Genomic DNA, 18935 nt, shown 5'->3' with positions numbered 1-18935 from the left:
TCAAATTTAGTAAGGCTGCCTTAAAGCTAATTTGGTGGGTGACTTTCTTGGGAACATTCCAGGTCAAAAGGGAAAACCTTGTTGGAGTCTATGACTATGGGATACTCTCTCTCTCTCTCTCGCTCTCTCTGAAGCAAAATTGTCCATGATTTTGGTTTATTTAATACATATGTAATTATGTATAAGCTTGTAATCATGATATGATGCATTCTGTGTCCATAATAATTATGCTTGCAAGTTGATGGCACTAAATCAGTAGGTCAAAAGAAAACCTTTTTCTTTCGACGTGGGACAACCGGACAGGCACTAATAATTGGTTTGAGTCCGGACTTGGTTCAACAACTTCAACCGTTCAAAGATGAACACAAAATAGCCCATTCTTTTTTACTTTTTCTTTTTTTTTTTTTTTTTTCTTTTTTTCTTTTTTGAAAGAGGGTGTTACACGCCGACAAGGAAAGAACTGAATTGGAAAGATGAAATATGGGAGAGTGTTGAGAGGTGAGATAACCCTAGAGCAAAAGTCTAAGGCCTCGTTTGAAATATGGACTCATCTCAAATCATTTTGAGTTCTGTTAAAACTAAAAAATAGAGAGCACGAGAGACGTTTGAGAAAATGCCTTAATGACTAGAATTTCATTCATTGTGGCAGAGGAAAGAATATTGTTTCCTGCCTCACGAGTACAACAGGTTCACAAGGTATTTAAAAGGGTTTTTACATTTCAGTAGAATATTCTTTCTAACAGAATTGGTTACAAGAAATTATTCTAGAGTATTTTATTTGCCACATAGGTCTCCATCAGTCGATTGTGCAGCACTATCCTGGCTGGAGGAGTCTTTGAGAATATGTTTTGTTTTTATCTCTTTAGCAACACCCCGTGAATCAAGCGGTACTGGGCAGATAGTGAGGCTTGAGTGCAAAATATTAAACCTCGTTGTGGACAGTGGTTTAGTAAGGATATCGGCAAGTCGATCCTTGCTAAACAAAAATGAAACTTGAAGAGCTTTGGCAGCCACCCGATCACGGATAAAGTGATAATTAATTTCAACATGTTTGGTGCGACAATGCATGACAGGATTAACAGATGGATAAGTTGCACCAAAATTATCACACTATAGAGTAGGTGGCTTAGAAAGGAAAATCCCAAACTCCTTTAACAGTGTTTGCAACCACAAAATTTCACAAGTCATATTTGCTATAGCTTTATACTCAGCCTCAGTCGAAGAGCGAGCATTAGTGAGCTGCTTTTTAGAGCCACAAGAAATGAGGTGAGATCCAAAGTAGATACATAAACCACGTGTAGACTTGCGGTCATCAGGACATTCATCTCAGTCAGCATCGGAGTAGGGAGACAGAGTGGAGGTGGTGACTGATGAAAAATAAAGATCAAAGTGTTGAGTGAGATGTAAATAGCGAATGATTTGTTTGATAGCTTGTTAGTGAGGGACACGAGGACAATGCATGAACTGACACACTTTATTAATAGAAAATGATATGTCAGGTCGAGTGAAAGTCAAATATTACAGACTACCGACAACACTACGGTGTAACTGAGGATCTTCAAAGGATGGTCCATGTAAGCTTAGTGGAAAAGGACATGAGGTAGGCACTGGTTACAGACTTATGCATGTTGGTCCAAATGAGTAAATCAGAAATATACTTGGATTAAGATAAGAATAAACCAGATGAATTACGACATACTTCAATGCCTAAGAAAAAATGTAATGACCCCTTAACAGGAAAATAAACACGAAGTGCATCAATAAAATCTGATACAATAGAGACATTAGTTCTAGTAACAATAATATCATCTACATAAATTAGAACATAAATAACAGTAGATGCAAAATTAAGAATAAAAGAGTGAAGAATCTGATTTGAAACTTTGAAAACCAAGGGTCAACAAACGATCACTCAGTTTTGAAAACCAAGCCCTGGGGGCTTGTTTGAGTCCGTAAATGGACTTTTTCAACTTACAGGCATGAGTGGGGAGATCCGAATTGACGAAGTTAGGAGGTTGCTGCATGTACATAGCCTCTTCGAGATCCTCTTGTAAAAAAACGTTTTGTATGTCCAGTTGATGTAGCAACGAGTGAGAGGAAACAGCAAGCGAAAGGAGGAGACAGATTGTAACTGGTTTTACAACCAAGATAAAAGTATCCGTGTAGTCCACGCCAGCTTGCTGATGAAAACCCTTGGCTACAAGCCGTGCTTCGCGGCGTTCAAGGGAGCCATAAGCAAGTCTTTTGGTTTTAAGAACCCATTTAAAACCTAAAACGTTGAGATTGGAAGAGAACGGTACCAAATCCCAAGTTCGGTTAAGAAGTAGAGCTTGAAATTCAACATCCATGGCAGAGCGCCACTCGGGGTACTTGGATGTCTCGGTGTAAGATGCAGGTTCTTCGAAAACTAAGGAAGGCTGATAAATCGTGAGAGAGAGGGATGGTTCAGAGGAAGGCCAGGGAACAGTTCGTCAGAACAATGAAGAGGAAATTATTTGTGGGCTTTCAGACGGGTGACTATAGGGTGGTTGGGGAGGGGTCGAGGAGTAATGGAAGACTGTGGTTCATCAACATGAGGAAAAACGTGGGGAATCGATTATGGGAGAAGGGGAAGCAGAGGAAGAGGGAACGAGTTCTCAGGTGCAGAAGTGATCGAAGAAAAATGATGAAGGGGGTCAGGTAGGGTTTGATTGGAGGTTAAGTTGGGCTCAAGAAAGGATAGGCCTGGCTGAAGGAGTGGATTGGGGAGAACAACCAGTGGACCATTAGATGCAATAGGGGGAATGTGTAAACAATTACTAAAATCAGAAGGAATAGCAGTAGGGGCCGAATTGGGCTGAGATGAAAAGGGAAAATGCAACTCATCAAATTTAGCATCCCTAGAAATATAGACACAGCCCATAGGAATGTGTAAGCAATTATAGCCCTTATGGTTAGAACTATATCCCTTAAAAATGCAAAGTTGAGATCTTAGGTCTATTTTGTGTTTATTAAGTGGACATAAATTTGGCCAACAGGCAGAGCCAAAGGTATGGAAAAATTTGCAGTCAGGAGGATGGTGAAACAATTTCTAAAAAGGAGAGATATTATTAAGGAGTGGAGTGGGCATTTAATTAATTAGATGAAATGCGGCAAACCAATATTTAAAGGGTACAAGGACATGGGCTAAGAGTGAAAGCCTAATTTCAATAATATGGTGATGACTCTTTTCAATACTTCCATTTTGAGCATGAGAATAAGGACATGTAATTCTATGATTAATTCCAAAAGATTTTAATAAGAGTGAGGGGGGCGAAAATTGTCTCCCCAATATGATTGAACTGAAATAATGTTGTGAAAAAATAATTACTAACATAACGTAAAATGGCAAGAAAGACAGAAGAAACATTAGATTTAGATTGAAGCGGAAAGAACCAAATGTATTTAGTGAAATCATCTACAATAACAAGATAGGATCGACAACCCAGTGTAGACAACACAGGTGCCAGCCCCCAAACATTTAGAAAAAAAAGTTCAAAAGGTTTATGAGATTGTGAAGGTGAAGGTGGGTGAGGAAGTGTATGAGATTTTGCTTGAAAGCAGGCAGAACAGGAGGATAAGACCGTGCCACTAGTCACTGGAAGCTGAAAATGTCGAAGTGTAAGAGAAGTAGTCTGAGGAAAAGGATGTCCAAGTCGGGAATGCCAGATTTGAGGAGTGGTACATTCACCCATACAAGCTTGTGGAGAAGTATTTTTGGAGAAGGCCGCAGCATCAGTGGGAAGAACATACTGTCCATTTTCAACGGTGCCATGAAAGACTACCTCCTGTGTTCGCAAATCCTTCACAAGAAAAAAAGAGTCATGAAATTCAAAATTAATAGAATTATTAATACAAAATTGACGAATAGATAATAAATGGCGAGAAATAAAAGGAACATGAAGAAATTGGTGAAGAAATTTGCCAAATGATGTAGGAAGGTGAGTCGAGCCAATGTTGTGGACGGGGAGTGTCGAGCCATTACCAATGCTAATGCCGTCAGGACCTTGATAAACTGTCGAGTCTAAGTTGAGATTTACAAAATCTGCCGTAAAATGATTAGTAGTTATAGTATCGGGAAACCACGCATTAGTGAGAATTGAGGGAGAGGGCAAGGAGGTCAAATGAGCAGCCAAGGAAGGTGGAGGTGGGGCTTGATACGTTTGGTTGAACCTGTGGTAGCACAATAAGGCTGTCTTAGTTTAAGGCAAACTTGACAAACAAGCTGTGTATCAGGTTTGTTTGAAAAAAATTTTGAGTGGCCAATACTAGCCCCACATCCATGGTGAAAACCACGAAAGCCTCGACTTCTAGCGGAAGATGATAGGGAGAATGAAGGCTTGGTGATGGTGGTATTAGCCGATAGTGGGCTACCGAAGAGAAGGCGCTGGGTTTGATGAGAAAGTCTAGATTCATGGTTAATGAGATAGCTGTAAATGTATTGGGGTGATAGAGGATCTAGTCTGGTGGTGAGGGATGTCACTAGAGACTCATAATTGGTGCCTAATCCAGCTAAGAGGTAAATGGAAAATTTAGAGGGTGAGAGGGTGGCCGATGGCACTGAGAGAAGCAGGAAGTGTTGTTGTTTTGTTATAGTATTCTATAATGGTCTCAGATCCTTTTTTTAGGGTAGCTACTTGGTATTGTGTTTGCATAACATAAGCAAAAGATTGTGTAGCAAAGAGATTGTGAAGAGTAGACCACGTGTGAGGTTGAGCATTTAAGGACTTGAGCAAGAACCGAATCAGAAAGTGAAGAGTTGATTGCCGATATGATAAGTTGGTCTTGAAGGACCCATCTGGCGTATGCTGGGTTAGGCTGGCCATCGAGTGTAGGGGAGGGCATGGGAGTGGTGCCATCGAAATGGCCAAACAATTGATGGCCTTTAAGGAAAGGAGCAATCTGTGCTTTCCATAACAAATAACTGTCAATGGTAAGCTTGATGGTGACAAAGTGTGTGGCAGAGTTGATGATGGCGCGGTATTGGGAGGAAGTGGTGGTGAGTTTTTTGTGTTTTTCTTTGAAGAGTTGCTAGAATCTATTTTTGGTTATTGGAAAGAAAATAGACAACGGTCTTTTGGCAGCTCTGGTACCATGATAAAACTAAAAAATATAGAGCATGAGAGACGTTTGAGAAAATGCTTTAATGACCAGAATTTCATTCATCTTGGCAGACGAGAGAATATTGTTTCTTGCCTTACGAGTACAATAGATTCATAAGGTATTTAAAAGAGTTTTTACATCTCAGTAGAATATTATTTCTAACAGAATTGGTTACAAGAAATGATTCTAGAGTATTCTATTTGCCACATAGGTCTCCATCAATCGGTTGTGCAGCACTATCCTGGCTGGAGGAGTCTTCGAGAATATGCTGTGTTTTTATCTCCTTAACAAGTTCAAATTTAAGCTTAGCCTAACATCAAAATACACAACTTATGAATCATTAAATATCACTTAACTCAAGACTTATTTACACGTGTAACTCACAATTTTTTTCAATTCAACATCTTTTTACATGCGGGACCCACATCTTTTTCAACTTTTCATAAATACATTTAAACTTATCTTAACATTCAAACACATCTAAACTCATCATGGTAGGCCCATAAACTTCACTCTACCATCTCAATTCACTATTATTTATAAATAATTCAACTCATATCAATTCAGCTCAACACTCAAACGAGGCCTAAAAGGGCTTATACGTGATGGGCCATGAAGAAGGGCTACGAAGACTAAAGACGTCCAGGCCTGGCTTACATTGGGCTATGGCCCAACTCTATCTTAGATCCTTATATTGTTGTAGTGTCTTAATTGTAACCCATGGTACTTAAAAGGCATTTTCATATTTCATGATATTAGTATAACTAGGGTAGCAGAAGGAAGAAGGGGATCATCGAGATTTTTTGTGTTGTACTGTTCTATTGTTTGGAGGTGCTCCCCTAGAAAAGAGCCTTATTTCCTTATCAATATACATATATTTCCCTTCCATTCATATTTTCCATTACATTCCCTTACTTAGTTGTTACAAAATGGTACTAGAGCCACCGATTCTACACTAAAAAAAAATTTCATGGCTGAAGGTACGCGTCTTAAAGACTTAAAAGAAGAACTCACTTATTTCAAGAAAAATACAGAAACCCACATAAAAAATGTTGGGAGTCAGTTTAACACAATTGGAGTATAGATGCTAGCAATGAGACGCTAGATGGAGACCATGATGCAGCAATTTTCATCTATGGCAGCAGATCTGCACAACGTAAACAAAGCAGTATCAGGTAGATCTTCGAGTCATAATGAGAGCAATAGGCCACAACAAATCATACCTCATGCAAGGGAGATTCAACCCATATCTGTAAGATTGGACTTCCCTCTATTTCATGGTGATTACCCACATGGGTGGCTGCATAAGTTGAACCAGTTTTTCACATTTCGCAATACTCTTCCACAACATCGATTAAGAATAGTGTCATTTCATATGGAAGTAAAACACAAGTAAGGTTTCAGGACCTCGATGAATCTGGTGGATTAACTGGATGGGATGAGTTTGTTCAAGCACTATTAGTTAGATTTGGCCCTAGTAGCTATAATGATCCTATGGAACAACTGACTAGACTAAGACAAGTGGGCACTATATAGGAATACAAAACAAACTTTGAAGTCTTATCCAACAGGCTATGTGGGTTATCTGAGACATACAAATTAAATTGTTTTCTTAATGACCTATGAGATGAAATTAGGTTTACTGTCAGAATGTTTAGCCTAAACAATCTAGTCACGGCTTATGGGTTGGCCAAAATACAAGAAGAGAATGTCTCTTTACATAAAAGAATAACCTATAAAAACCCACCCTCACACCACCCTGAGCCAGCCTCCCTTAAATTTACCCAAAATTTCCATACCACAGACAACCCTAAAACCCAACCAAAGGCAGTAGTGCCAACCCAAAAGATCAGCCAGAACCAAATGAGGGAACGTAGAGAAAAGGGCCTCTTTTACTATTATGACTCCAAATGGGCTCCAGGCCATAGGTGCTAAAGTCCAAAATTATATTTAATTGAAGAAGTGGATGAGGAACAAGAAGTTCTTGGGGTGGATACTAGTCAATTGAGTGACCCTGACAGTAGTATGATATTGCCTCCACCTGGGAAATGCCTAGAAAGAGCCCAAGGGCTGGGCTCTATCTTATGGAAATTTTAGCAACTCACCATGCAGTTTACACATAAAAAAGGTTGTAGTGACATTAAAGGGGTTGAGTGGCAGCACATGGATTGAAGAAGGGGCAGTTAACAAGGCCAACAGATTAGAGAAAAATGGGTCTTACTGCAATTGATAAAAGAACTTCCTCCAACCACAACAATAACCCACATTCCAAAACTTATACAACTCTTCCTCAACCTTTACTTTGACATTTTTGCCCTCCATTTTGGCCTACCACCAACCAGATCCCATGAACATGCCATCACCCTCCAATCTGGAACTCAACTAGTCTTAATTAGGCCATACCGCTACCTATATTTCCAAAAGGACGAAATTGAAAAAATAATCAAGGAATTACTGGAGTCAAGAGTGGTTAGGCCCAGTCAAAGCCCCTATTCATCCCCCGTACTATTGGTGAGGAAGGCAAATGGTACATGGCATTTATGTGTCGACTATAAGGCACTAAACAGTGTCACTATGAATGCTAAGTACCCTATTCTAGTTGTGGAAGAATTAATGGATGATCTAAATGGCACCAAAGTGTTCCCCAAATTTGATTTAAAGTCGAGTTGCCATCAAATTAGGGTGAAACCTGAAGATATCCCTAAGACTGCGTTCAAAACACACGAGGGGTATTACGAGTTTTTGGTTGTGCATTTTGGCTTAACCAATGCCCCCTTCAACTTTTCAAAGCCTAATGAATCAGATTTTTAAACCTCATCTTAGAAAGTTTATTTTTGATTTTTTTTTTAATTTATATATATATATATATATATATATATATGACATTTTGATCTATAGCAGGGATGATGAAGCCCACTTAAACCATCTGAAGGTAGCCTTCAATATCCTAAGGGAAAATCAACTATTTGCTAAGGTTAGAAAATGTTGTTTTGGATGCACAGAGATCTCATGTCTAGGCCATTTAATATCTAGCCAAGGTGTTCGAGCAGATCTAGAGAAGATTAAGGTTATGTTGGGTTGGAGAAATACCTAAATCTATTAAGGCCTTCTGAGGCTTCTAGGGCTTGATAGGCTATTACAGAATATTTGTTCGAGGTTATGAGGCTATAGCTGCCAAGCTAACCAGCTTGCTTAAGAAGGATAGTTTTGTGTGGGATGAGGAAGCACAAACTGCTTTTGACAAGCTAAAAACAACCACGACTGAACCCCTAGTCTTGACACTTCCCAAATTTCAATCACCCTTTGTCATTGAGTGTGACACTTCAGGAGAAGCTATTGGAGCAGTTTTGATGTAGTCAAGCAGACCCTTAGCATTCTTCAATCAAGCTTTGAAGGGCAGAGCCCTAAGACTCTCCACCTATGAGAAAGAATTGCTAGCCCTAGTTTCTGCAGTACAAAAGTGGCACCACTACCTATTAGGTCAACCTCTTGTTGTCAAAACAGACCATCAAAAGCTTAAGTTCCCATTGGATCAAAGAGTATGGACTGTCATGCAACAAAAATGGATTTCCAAGCTTATGGGCTATGACTTCATTGTTGAATACAAGAAGGGCAAGGAAAACCTAGTAGCTGATGCTTTATCTAGGCAAGGATGAGAAACTAAAATAACTGTCTCGATGATTTCTTTTCCTAATTGGGATTGGATGACTGAAATCAAGGTTTTATATATGACTGATTACAGAATTCAAGCTATGAGGGAGAAACACCAACAAGGGCAATTACCATCACCATACTTAGTAAGAAATGAAGTTTTATTCTACAAGGGGCGAGTGTACATCCCTACCAACCAAACCTTCATCCACAAGTTACTAGACTTGATGCACAGTAGCCCTCTGGGGGGCCACTTAGGCTTTGATAAAACTCTGCACAAGGTTAAGAGAGACTTCTACTGGCCAGGTCAAAAGTTTGACGTGAAGGCATTTTTAAGAAGTTGTGATATTTGCCAAACTGTGAAGGTCAATAACACATTTCCCAGTGGCCTCCTCCAGCCCCTACCCATACCCTCTACACCATGGATTGACATAACCATGGACTTTGTTGATGGTTTACCTATAACTAGAGGGTTTAATGCTATGTGGGTGGTAGTTGACATGTTTACCAAGTACTCTCACTTTATTCCACTCTCTCATCCCTATACTGCTAAGGTGGTAGCCCAACTTTTCTTGAGACATATTTTTAAATTGCATGGCATGCCCAACTCGATTATATTAGACAGGGATCCTACTTTTACCAATAGGTTTTGAAAGGAGTTGTTCTCATTACAAGGGGTTCAACTAGCATTTAGCATTGCTTACCATCCTCAAATGGATGGTCAAACATAAGTTGTCTATAAATGGGTGGAGAACTACCTGAGGAGCTACGTAGGTGTCAGGCCAAAGGAATGGTCAAAATGGATTGCCTTAGCAGAATGGTGCTACAATTCTAATCAGCATGTATCAAGTAAAGTCGCACCCTTTGAGGCTTTATATGGGTATAAACCCCCTAGACTATTTAGTCACACGACATGCACAACAAGAGTTGAAGAAGTGGAGATTACTTTGCGTGACCGCGACCAGTTGTGGAACCTGTAGAAACAGAACCTGATTAGGGCTCAAGAATGTATGAAAAATTATGCTAACAAAGGGAGAAAAGAACAACATCAAGAATGTATGAAAGTTCAGCCATACTGACAATCCTCCATCTGCCATCACCAAAGCTTCAAGCTTTCTCCTCGTTTCTACGGACCAGTTCAAATGGTCCAAAAAATTGGCGAGGTAGCCTACCGCCTTCAGTTCTTGGAATTTGCTCAAATCCACGATGTGTTTCATGTCTCACAATTAAAACAGGGGATATGTTAGCAATTTAGCCCCATTTCAACACTACCACCCATAGATAAAAGAGGAGTTTTTAAGTCGGAGCCTGAGGAAGTGCTTACCAGGCGAATGAAGAAGGTGAAAAATAAGCCCTTTATTGAACTCTTGATTTGGTGGCAAGGACAGCCACAAGAAGAAGCATCATGGGAGCTGTATCACCAACTGTGCGTTGAGTACTCACACCTTGTGGGTAAGGTGTTTTGATGGAAGGGAGATTTGTTACATGCCGACAAGGGAATAACTGAATTGGGAAGATGAAGTATGGGAGAGTATCGGTCAGTGAGATAACCCTAGAGCAGAAGTCTAAAAGGGCTTATATGTGATGGACCCTGAAGAAGGGCTACGAAGACTAAAGGCAACTAGGCTTGGGCTTACGTTGGGCTATGGCCCAACTCTATCTTAGATCCTTATATTATTTTAGTGTCTTAATTGTAACCCATAGTACTTAAGGTTATTTTTGTATTTCATGATATTAGTATAACTAGGATAGCAGAAGGAAGAAGTCTGAAATTTCTGTTATGTACTGTTCTATTGTTTGGAGGTTCTCCTCTCGAAGAGAGTCTTATTACCTTATCAATATACATATATTTCCCTTCCATTGGTGTTTTCCATTACAATCCCTTACTTAGTCGTTACAGAGGGGACCAATATTTTCAAGCCCATCACATGAGAGAAGATTGATGAATATATGAACATTCGTCCCTTATCATATATGCACAGATAGTATGACTATGGAGTCGGCCACATGCTAAGAAATAATGGGAAATATTTCATGATCATTGTACGTACAGAATATAAAGGGAAAATGTTATATGCTTGACAATATTGCAATTGCCATCCATGCATGCAGAGGTGCTTCATGAGTTGCGTAGCTGTTTTGGCATTCATGGCGGATTGTGATTATCGGAGCTAACTCGAGCTAGCTGATGAGTTTTAAGCTGTACCTAGGAAAACTTTGTTTCCTACCTCTAAATTCGAGTCTAGACATCATTGATTTGTTTTAATCCTCGAACAGTTATCGGTTGGTTTATGGAAGTACTAAATGCCAAGCTGTCGCAGTCACTTGTGCAAACCTTGTTATCTTCTTGCTTTGAGCATTTTGTCCCAAACCATTTGTCCCTACTCTCTAGCAGGGACCATGTACCTCCTCTCACGTCCCGAATCCGAGGACATAAATAAAACCAAAACCAAATATATATTAATATATATTCTGTTAAATATTTATGTATCCAGCTTTGAAAAATTAGTAGGTTCCAAACTCTAAATTAAATTATATATAAATTCCTGATGATCTACTATTAATTCTGGACTCAACTATTCTTGAAATTGACTTGTATTGTTGAGGATAAGATCACTTTTCTTAGAACGGCCTATGGTTTTCTTTTTTCTTTTTTCCATTTATATATAAGTTAGCTTCTTTATGACTGTAGTTTGGGCAAAGCAGCATATTATATATATATATATATACACACTTCATTTTTACACATGCATGCAACTATATATATTTGTTAAAACAATCAACACGTACACCAAAACAAAGCAAGAATACTTTCGTCTCTTTCTTTTATGATCGATCTTTGACTTCATGCATGCAAAAGCAAGCTAGCGATCGATCGAACAGACAAATATCATGGATTCTGGAACTAGGCCTAGCTAGCTGTAGATTTTGTCATTTTGATTTGGTTTTGTTTGGTAATTTGATCCGGGTGCATGCATGGCCTACCTTTCTGTCGAAAGCGATATCTCGTGCGTACGTACGTTGCGGCCAGTTGAGAACGACGCATGCAACATGAATATATGTGGTTGATGCATGCCAAACCCGAAAAAGATGAGAATTAATACTGATGATCATGATGAGCTTATCATCTGAATCATGTTGGCAGCTTGCTAGCTTGAAATGCATGCCAATATAAGTTTACTACAGCTGCACGCATGCAGTTGCACGTACGCAATTATTCCTTACCATTTTAGGATGCTAATTTATTGCCTCGATTGCATATATAATATGCATGGGCTAGCGTCTACAGATTAAGAAACGTCTTTTTATTTAAAGATCAACAACTCGATGATGATCGAAATTACTCGCCTAAAAGAAAACAAGTACTGATATATGCAGCTCATCATGATCGATAAAGAAGTTAATTTTCTTACTTGGTTAATTTCATGTACTGTTCTATGTGACATCCGGCCAGTACGTGTAGTTCATGACATGCATGCATGATAATTAACCCATGTATAAATTAATCCTCCCTTCTTCTAAATTAATGTTGGTTGATATATACGAGGAAGTCACAATCCATAGTACATGTTCTTGTAGGATTTACAATGTCACATGGTTCAAAACAACTTTATGAACAATAGTACTAATTAGGTTGCGTTTAGGTAGTGAGGTATTATCAGATATTTTATAAATAGTAATGGAAAAATAATTAAAAAGTAATGATAGAACATTAAATAATAGTGAATAATAGTGAAAAATAATAATAAAATAATAAATAGTAGTGAGTTATTATGATAATACATGCCTCAAGTATCCAGTAGGGTACATGATAGTGTCCAAGTACTTTGTATATACCTAGATCTCAAAATTAAAAAAGATATCTACATGTAATTATTAATTAAAAAGATACTTATAAACTGTACGTGGTGTAGAGGGTTTAGAATGAGAAATTTTATTTACAATTCTTAATGGGGGACTGTGTGTGCAGTCTCATTAATAAATGAAGGTAAAAGAAAAAAAATCATTTTAAAAAAATATTATTATAATTTTAAATTTTTTTTAAACATAATTGTATGAGCTTGCATGAACAGTCATCAAATAAGGATTGCATATAGACTAACTTGATTAGAATAACATTACTTTTTAATTTAAAGTATATAACTTGTCATATTGTAAAGTTAGTTTCTACAACAAAGTTGACATTCTAGATAAAACCAATTCAATTTAAAAAGCCATTAATTCAGCTTATTCACCTAACATTTATCTACTTATAAATAACACCAACGGGAAGTTTACACGGCAATACATTACTAAAAATTAATGGGATCTGAAAACTAGCTTGTTTGTTTGTTTGACACCAAGATCGGGGTACATTAATTAACGAATTAAAGGATAAATTAATATACAATAAACGTATTAGATTACACGTGACACGTCATAGGATGCCAACCAATCAGTGAGTCCCAATAAAGAGTGTGTTTCAATCCTCTACCTTCGCTTGAAAGCATCTTCGCCGCTTCTTCCGGGGATCAAATCTCACGTGCCGTACCCGCACCCATTATTTTAAGACTGTTTTCTTCTTCTTCAGCCAATTCGTAAAATTTCAACCACTCGGCCGAACTGAGTGTGACAGATAGAGTGAATCGGATCCCTCTGACGCCGCTGCTAAGTATTTTGGCTCTGTCTCTTTCGTTATTATCTTCTGCTCTTTCTCCGTATTACGGTAACAGAGCAAAGATGAGCTCAGTCCTGCAGGTTCGTTGTCTTGTATATGATATCGGTTGAACTATAGTAAAAATTTTTGCTGTCTTTTCGATTTCTAATATGTTTTTAGCTAATGTGATTCTCTTTTTTTTTTTTTTTTTTTTGGTCGGTTCAATTAGGGTCTCACCAAGTCGCTTGCCATGACTGTACTCTCCGAGATCGGCGACAAGACGTTTTTCGCTGCCGCGGTTAGAATACAATTCCCATTTCGTTGTTTCTTTGTATATTTTTTTCCATCACTTTTATTTATTCTAGTGGAGAATCAATTTCTCTTTTTGTATTAGTTTCCAAGTGATTCGAGAATGTAATGCTACCAAATTTTTTTATTTTTTTTTATTTACTTATCTAATTGAAGAAGTGTAAAACAAGCTGGAAAGAGAGATATTTTCGATGAGATGGAGAATTGCTCTATGGAGCTTAGTTCACTTGATTGGTCGGCTGGGCTCAATAGGGTCCCCTTCATGTGATGTTGTGCGGATTAATCCTCAATTCATTGACTGAAATTTATACAGAGCTGGCTAGTCTGGCATCTTTGTTAGTGAAAAATGAAAATTTAATTTTTCTTCTATTGCTCAACACCTTCACCGGAAAACTACTGTTACTGGTGGTTTTAACCGCTGAAAAGTTATACTTGGAGGATATATGTTGTGACTCTGCACCCATTCATATTGCTCATTACTTGGAGAGCTAATGATGATGGTTTTTTCTGCTGGAGGCCACAAATAAAAGATCACCAGCATATATTGAAAGATGTTGTATCCACAAGGATATATGATGTTAAAGCGTCTAAAATTCTGATGGAGAAATTTGTTATTTTGTTGTTTTAGAGACAATCAATTCTGACATTCAAGTTAATACTTGTTAAGTGCCCGTTTCTCTCCAAGGAAAAGACTGTTTAATGTAATAGTTAGTATTGTCTCTTTGTACTTAGTTCTTGCGTGCTTGGTTGATTTTTGGGATGTGTGTCATGTTGTTATGTAGAACTTTTCTTGAATTTCTTTTGATTAGGGAGCCGTGTGAAAACCACAATTTATACTTCATGATTCTTTGACATGGATGATGTTTCTACCTTCTTCGCTTTTCCTGACATTGTGATGGTTGTTTTAAGATCCTTGCTATGCGTCACCCAAGGAGACTTGTCTTGTTCGGTTGCCTGTCATCTTTGATTGTAAGTGGGTTTTTTGCATGTCTCACTTTTGTTTTTATGTGGTTTTAGTTCTGATCTCTGATAAGCTTTTTAATGCCCCAATGTGCTGGAAACATTTCTTGTTTTGTAGGTGATGACTGTTCTTTCTGCTCTTGTTGGCTGGGCTGCTCCAAATCTTGTAAGAGTCACACTTTCCTTCTAAAAATAACTTGTCCTTGTAGATTATTTTTTTTATGCTTGAAGAAGCAGTTCTGATCTCTGATAAGTTTTTTGATGCTTGTATAATTGATTTGTTTTGTGTATTATGCTGAATGTCAATCAATATTAGATAATTAATTAGTTTTGCAGATGTTATGTTTGTTTGAAAATTGTATATTTTGGAAGATAATGAAAGAATATCAGGCACATGGCACTTATAAAAAAAGAAAAAAAGAAAAAAAAAAAGAATATCAGGCATATGGGAATGGTCTAAAGCTGAAAACTTTCTTTGCTGAGTTTCTTTGTTGTTGTGCATCCAATATTTTTTGCCGGTCTGGCAAAATACAAATGAACTTGATTTTTCTTCAGTTAAGTGAGTTTCCATAGAATTTCTTCTGATTGGAGATGTCTTGTTCATGATTAACAAGGATCATAAGTAACAGTAGCTGGCTGCTCATAGGGTAAATGTATTTCATGCATTGGGTTTATCTTTCTAAACCTTGTCAAAAATACTAAAGGAAATAGGTGTGTAAAATTGGCTGAAACCTTGGCGAGCATCATCAACACCTCTTCATGCTCAAGGTGCTGTTTGGTGATTATGCGATAATACTAGCATAATCAACAAGCTGGCTGAAATGGTGTTGCTGATAAACAGCCCAACAGTTCTGCAGTTGTTACTGAAAACATAAGGTGGCATTAGGTTACTTTTCTCCTGGACTCCTTTAGGCCGATAATGTTCTGATGTACGCGAACCACAGCACTTGATGTTAGATAGTGCAACCTCAAAGGTCATTTTCACAACAATCAGTGTTGTTATATGCCATCATCATACCGGTGAAGTTTTGACTCTTTGTTTGTATTTGTCTAACATTTGAGGTAGAAAAGAGATTTATATTCGGTTGTCTTTGAGTCTTTGTTTGTACTTGTTGAGTATATTGATGAGGACCTGTTTAATCACATATTTTGCAGCTTCTAATCAAGTGCATGTATCTTCTAAAGTAATCTGAAACAGATCTTTATCCTTGTGTAACTTTTGTGTTCTAAACACAAAAGCTTTCTGATTGTAAAATGTGCAGATCTCTCGGAAATGGACTCATCACATCACAACATTGTTGTTCTTTGGGTTTGGGCTGTGGTCTTTATGGGATGGATTTACTGAGGAAGGGTAATGATTTATTTATTTCATTCTTTCACTTGTCTGCTGCTTTTCTCATGAAAACAAGTTCTCATCTCAAATATATTTGTACTGGAGTCTAATCCTGGTTCACTCCCAAATTTTTAAATGTATTTTTTTCCAATTGGAAACAGGGAGGCTGAAGAGTTGGCCGAGGTCGAAGCAAAATTGGTGGGTTTTCTTCTGTTAATTAATCTCTAATATTTAACTCAAGGCCTCTTTTGACCTTACCATTATGGTTAGGGTGCTGATTGGAAGGCTGACACAGAGACCACGAAAAAGAATAATAAGGTATGGCTTATTACAATCTTTCATATTTCAATGGCTTAAAATGATCTCCCCTCCCTTGCTTTCTCCATGTTTTCATTTTAGCAACTGTTGCTATTGCTCTCTGTTATTTCACTAAAAAATGGAAACGATCTGTTGGAAATGTTCAGAAGATTCTGTACTCTTTACATGCATGTTTAGACTTGAGACATCTTTAATTTTGACATGATGGAGACTGACTAGAGCATTATGCGTTAGATGCCTTTTGAACTTATAAGTTAGCAGATACATCATGAGTCATGTTTGGATAATTTATAAGCATTTTTTCTTCTTTCCTTACAGGAAGATGATGATTTGAAAAAACTGAAACGGCCATTTCTCTCACAATTCTTTTCTCCAATCTTTTTGAAGGTTATACTCCTATGGCTTATTATAATTAAAACCAAGCAGGGATAACAAACGCCTAACCAGTTTCATCATGTTCATACTGCAGGCATTTTCTATTACCTTTTTCGGTGAATGGGGCGACAAGAGCCAGGTAAGCGTGAGCTAGGGAATGCATCTTGTGTGTGTCTCCATGATTCATTGTTACTTTGTTAACTATATAGTAGTAACTGTCTTTTCAGATAGCCACAATTGGCCTGGCTGCAGATGAGAACCCGTTTGGAGTTGTTCTTGGTGGAATTATGTAAGTTTCTAAACTCTTTCAAATTATTTGACATAGTGCCATACATATACTTGTTTTTGTACGTATGTGCTTGCGTGTGCATGCACTCCAGTGTTCAGACTTTAAGGCGTGCATGCATGTGTGCCAGCAAGTCAGACACTTAAATCTGTGTATTTATTTGTAATATGTCTAAGTGATGGTGTTTCCTTCTCTCAGAGGGCAAGCATTGTGCACAACTGCAGCTGTCCTTGGTGGAAAGAGCTTGGCATCTCAAATATCTGAGAAAATAGTAATCCTGGAACTTCAATCTACTTTTCTTTTCATATTGTAGACAAGGTTGTTGAGGCAGGTTGTAACATCCCAATAATATGCAAATATGTTTTTTCTGCAGGTTGCACTCTCAGGTGGTGTTCTTTTCGTTGTTTTTGGGATTCAATCCTTCCTTTCAACCGTTGACTCATGATGCAGATGGTCTTGCTAATGGTTAGTAATATCCTTAATGCATTATGTAACACATTTCTAACAGGAAAGTATATAGAGTGGCGTGGTGGGAGAACGTTGCCCTTCCTAGCTTAGTAATATCCTTAATGCATTACCAACTTCATAACTAAGATCATTATAAAGACTTATGTTTCTTATACTAGGAGAATTTGTGTTCATTGTTATTGGTGTTGCAGGCAACACGATATGGTGGAAGAAAGTGGCATCATGTGGTGGACCTCAGTCCCTGATTTTGATCTCTTTTTTCATGGATATTTATTTTATGTTGGTTAGAACCAGTCCATGTAACTACTTTTAATTATCATGATCTGGTTTTGTTAGGAATTGTGGATTTGTAGTTGTAGTCACATTACAAAAGACGCCAATTTTTTTTCCCTACACAATGGGGAAGGGGAGTTGAATCCGGCTCTCAACGGTGAGACCCGGGCTACGAAGATTCACACAAAATGAGGCACTGATGACTGAACTACTGACTTAACTCGATGCAGCAGGAGATATATGAGAACATTTGAATGTATACATGTACTTTGTATAAGAGAATATTCACTGCAGGGGTTTTGAAAGAATTGTTTCTCACACTTTCATTGATATGAAAACTGAAATATATACGCAGAATCTAGAGTTCTATTTTAGGAATGATATAGATGTTTAAGCCAAAAACTATGCTACGGTTACAATTTACAGATGTGAGAATAAAATGTGTAGAAGTTACAGAAACTATACACTACAATTTCAGCCTAGATATGCTTTGTTGTGTCTTGAATTGGATTCATGCAATCTTCCTTTATACGCCCCCGCAAGATTGAGTTTCCATCAACAAGACTAATCTTGTTGCGTAGTAATTCAGTTCGCTGTCGAGACAATGGCTTGGTCAATAAGTCGGCCAGTTGATCTTGGGTGTGAACATGTCGGACTTGAAGACTTTCTTGTTGAACTAGGTCCCTCACAAAATGAAGATTGATTTGAATGTGTTTCATACAGGAATGATTGACTAGATTGAAGATGAGATGTGTAGCCCCAAGATTATCACAGAGAAGTTGAGGTGTTGTTTTGAGTGGAAATCCAAGTTCATTGAGAGGATTTTGAAGCCACATGGTTTCGGAAGCTACATTTGCAAGTGCTTTGTATTCAGTTTCTGTTGAAGACCTTGTAGCAACTCTTTGCTTATTTGAACTCTAAGAAATTGGAGTGGATCCTAGAAAGCTTATGTATGCAGAAGTATAGGTATGGTCATCAACATTTCTAGTCCAATCAACATTTGAAAAAGTTGTTAAAAAAAGCAAACCAGCTTTAGAAATCTGTATACCATGAAAGATGGTTTGTTTTAAATAACGAAGAAGCCGTTTTGTTGTTGTCCAATGAGTTTGCGCTGGCTTGTGCATAAATTGCAAGAGCTTGTTGACTGCAAAGGAGATATTTGGACGTGTCAAGGAGAGATACTGAAGACTTTTAATAATTTGACA

The 18935-nt window shown here is 37.9% G+C and overlaps 1 protein-coding gene across 1 annotated transcript; it reads left to right on the top strand.

Annotated features, from left to right (window-relative positions):
• The first annotated feature begins 13262 nt into the window (after nt 1-13262).
• On the top strand, nt 13263-17987 carry LOC121243550 (GDT1-like protein 5). The gene is made up of 13 exons (XM_041141680.1): nt 13263-13509; nt 13638-13706; nt 14627-14686; nt 14796-14843; nt 15940-16028; nt 16172-16208; nt 16281-16328; nt 16647-16715; nt 16798-16842; nt 16931-16992; nt 17188-17260; nt 17363-17454; nt 17649-17987. Exons 1-12 carry the CDS (start codon nt 13492-13494, stop codon nt 17432-17434), a joined length of 690 nt encoding a protein of 229 aa, XP_040997614.1. The 5' UTR covers nt 13263-13491; the 3' UTR covers nt 17435-17454; nt 17649-17987.
• The last annotated feature ends 948 nt before the right edge of the window (nt 17988-18935 follow it).

Source organism: Juglans microcarpa x Juglans regia, chromosome 8D (assembly GCF_004785595.1).
Source record: "Juglans microcarpa x Juglans regia isolate MS1-56 chromosome 8D, Jm3101_v1.0, whole genome shotgun sequence".
NCBI classification, from domain to species: domain Eukaryota; kingdom Viridiplantae; phylum Streptophyta; class Magnoliopsida; order Fagales; family Juglandaceae; genus Juglans; species Juglans microcarpa x Juglans regia.
Note: the sequence above shows the minus strand (reverse complement) of the source record. Positions and strands in the feature narration are given on the sequence as shown.

Excerpts from the sequence above, each read along its gene's own strand:
- LOC121243550 (XM_041141680.1), top strand. Across the intron at positions 14,687-14,795 it reads GTTGCCTGTCATCTTTGATT|GTGATGACTGTTCTTTCTGC; the intron begins GTAAGTGGGTTT and ends CTTGTTTTGTAG. Across the intron at positions 17,261-17,362 it reads CTCAAATATCTGAGAAAATA|GTTGCACTCTCAGGTGGTGT; the intron begins GTAATCCTGGAA and ends TTTTTTCTGCAG.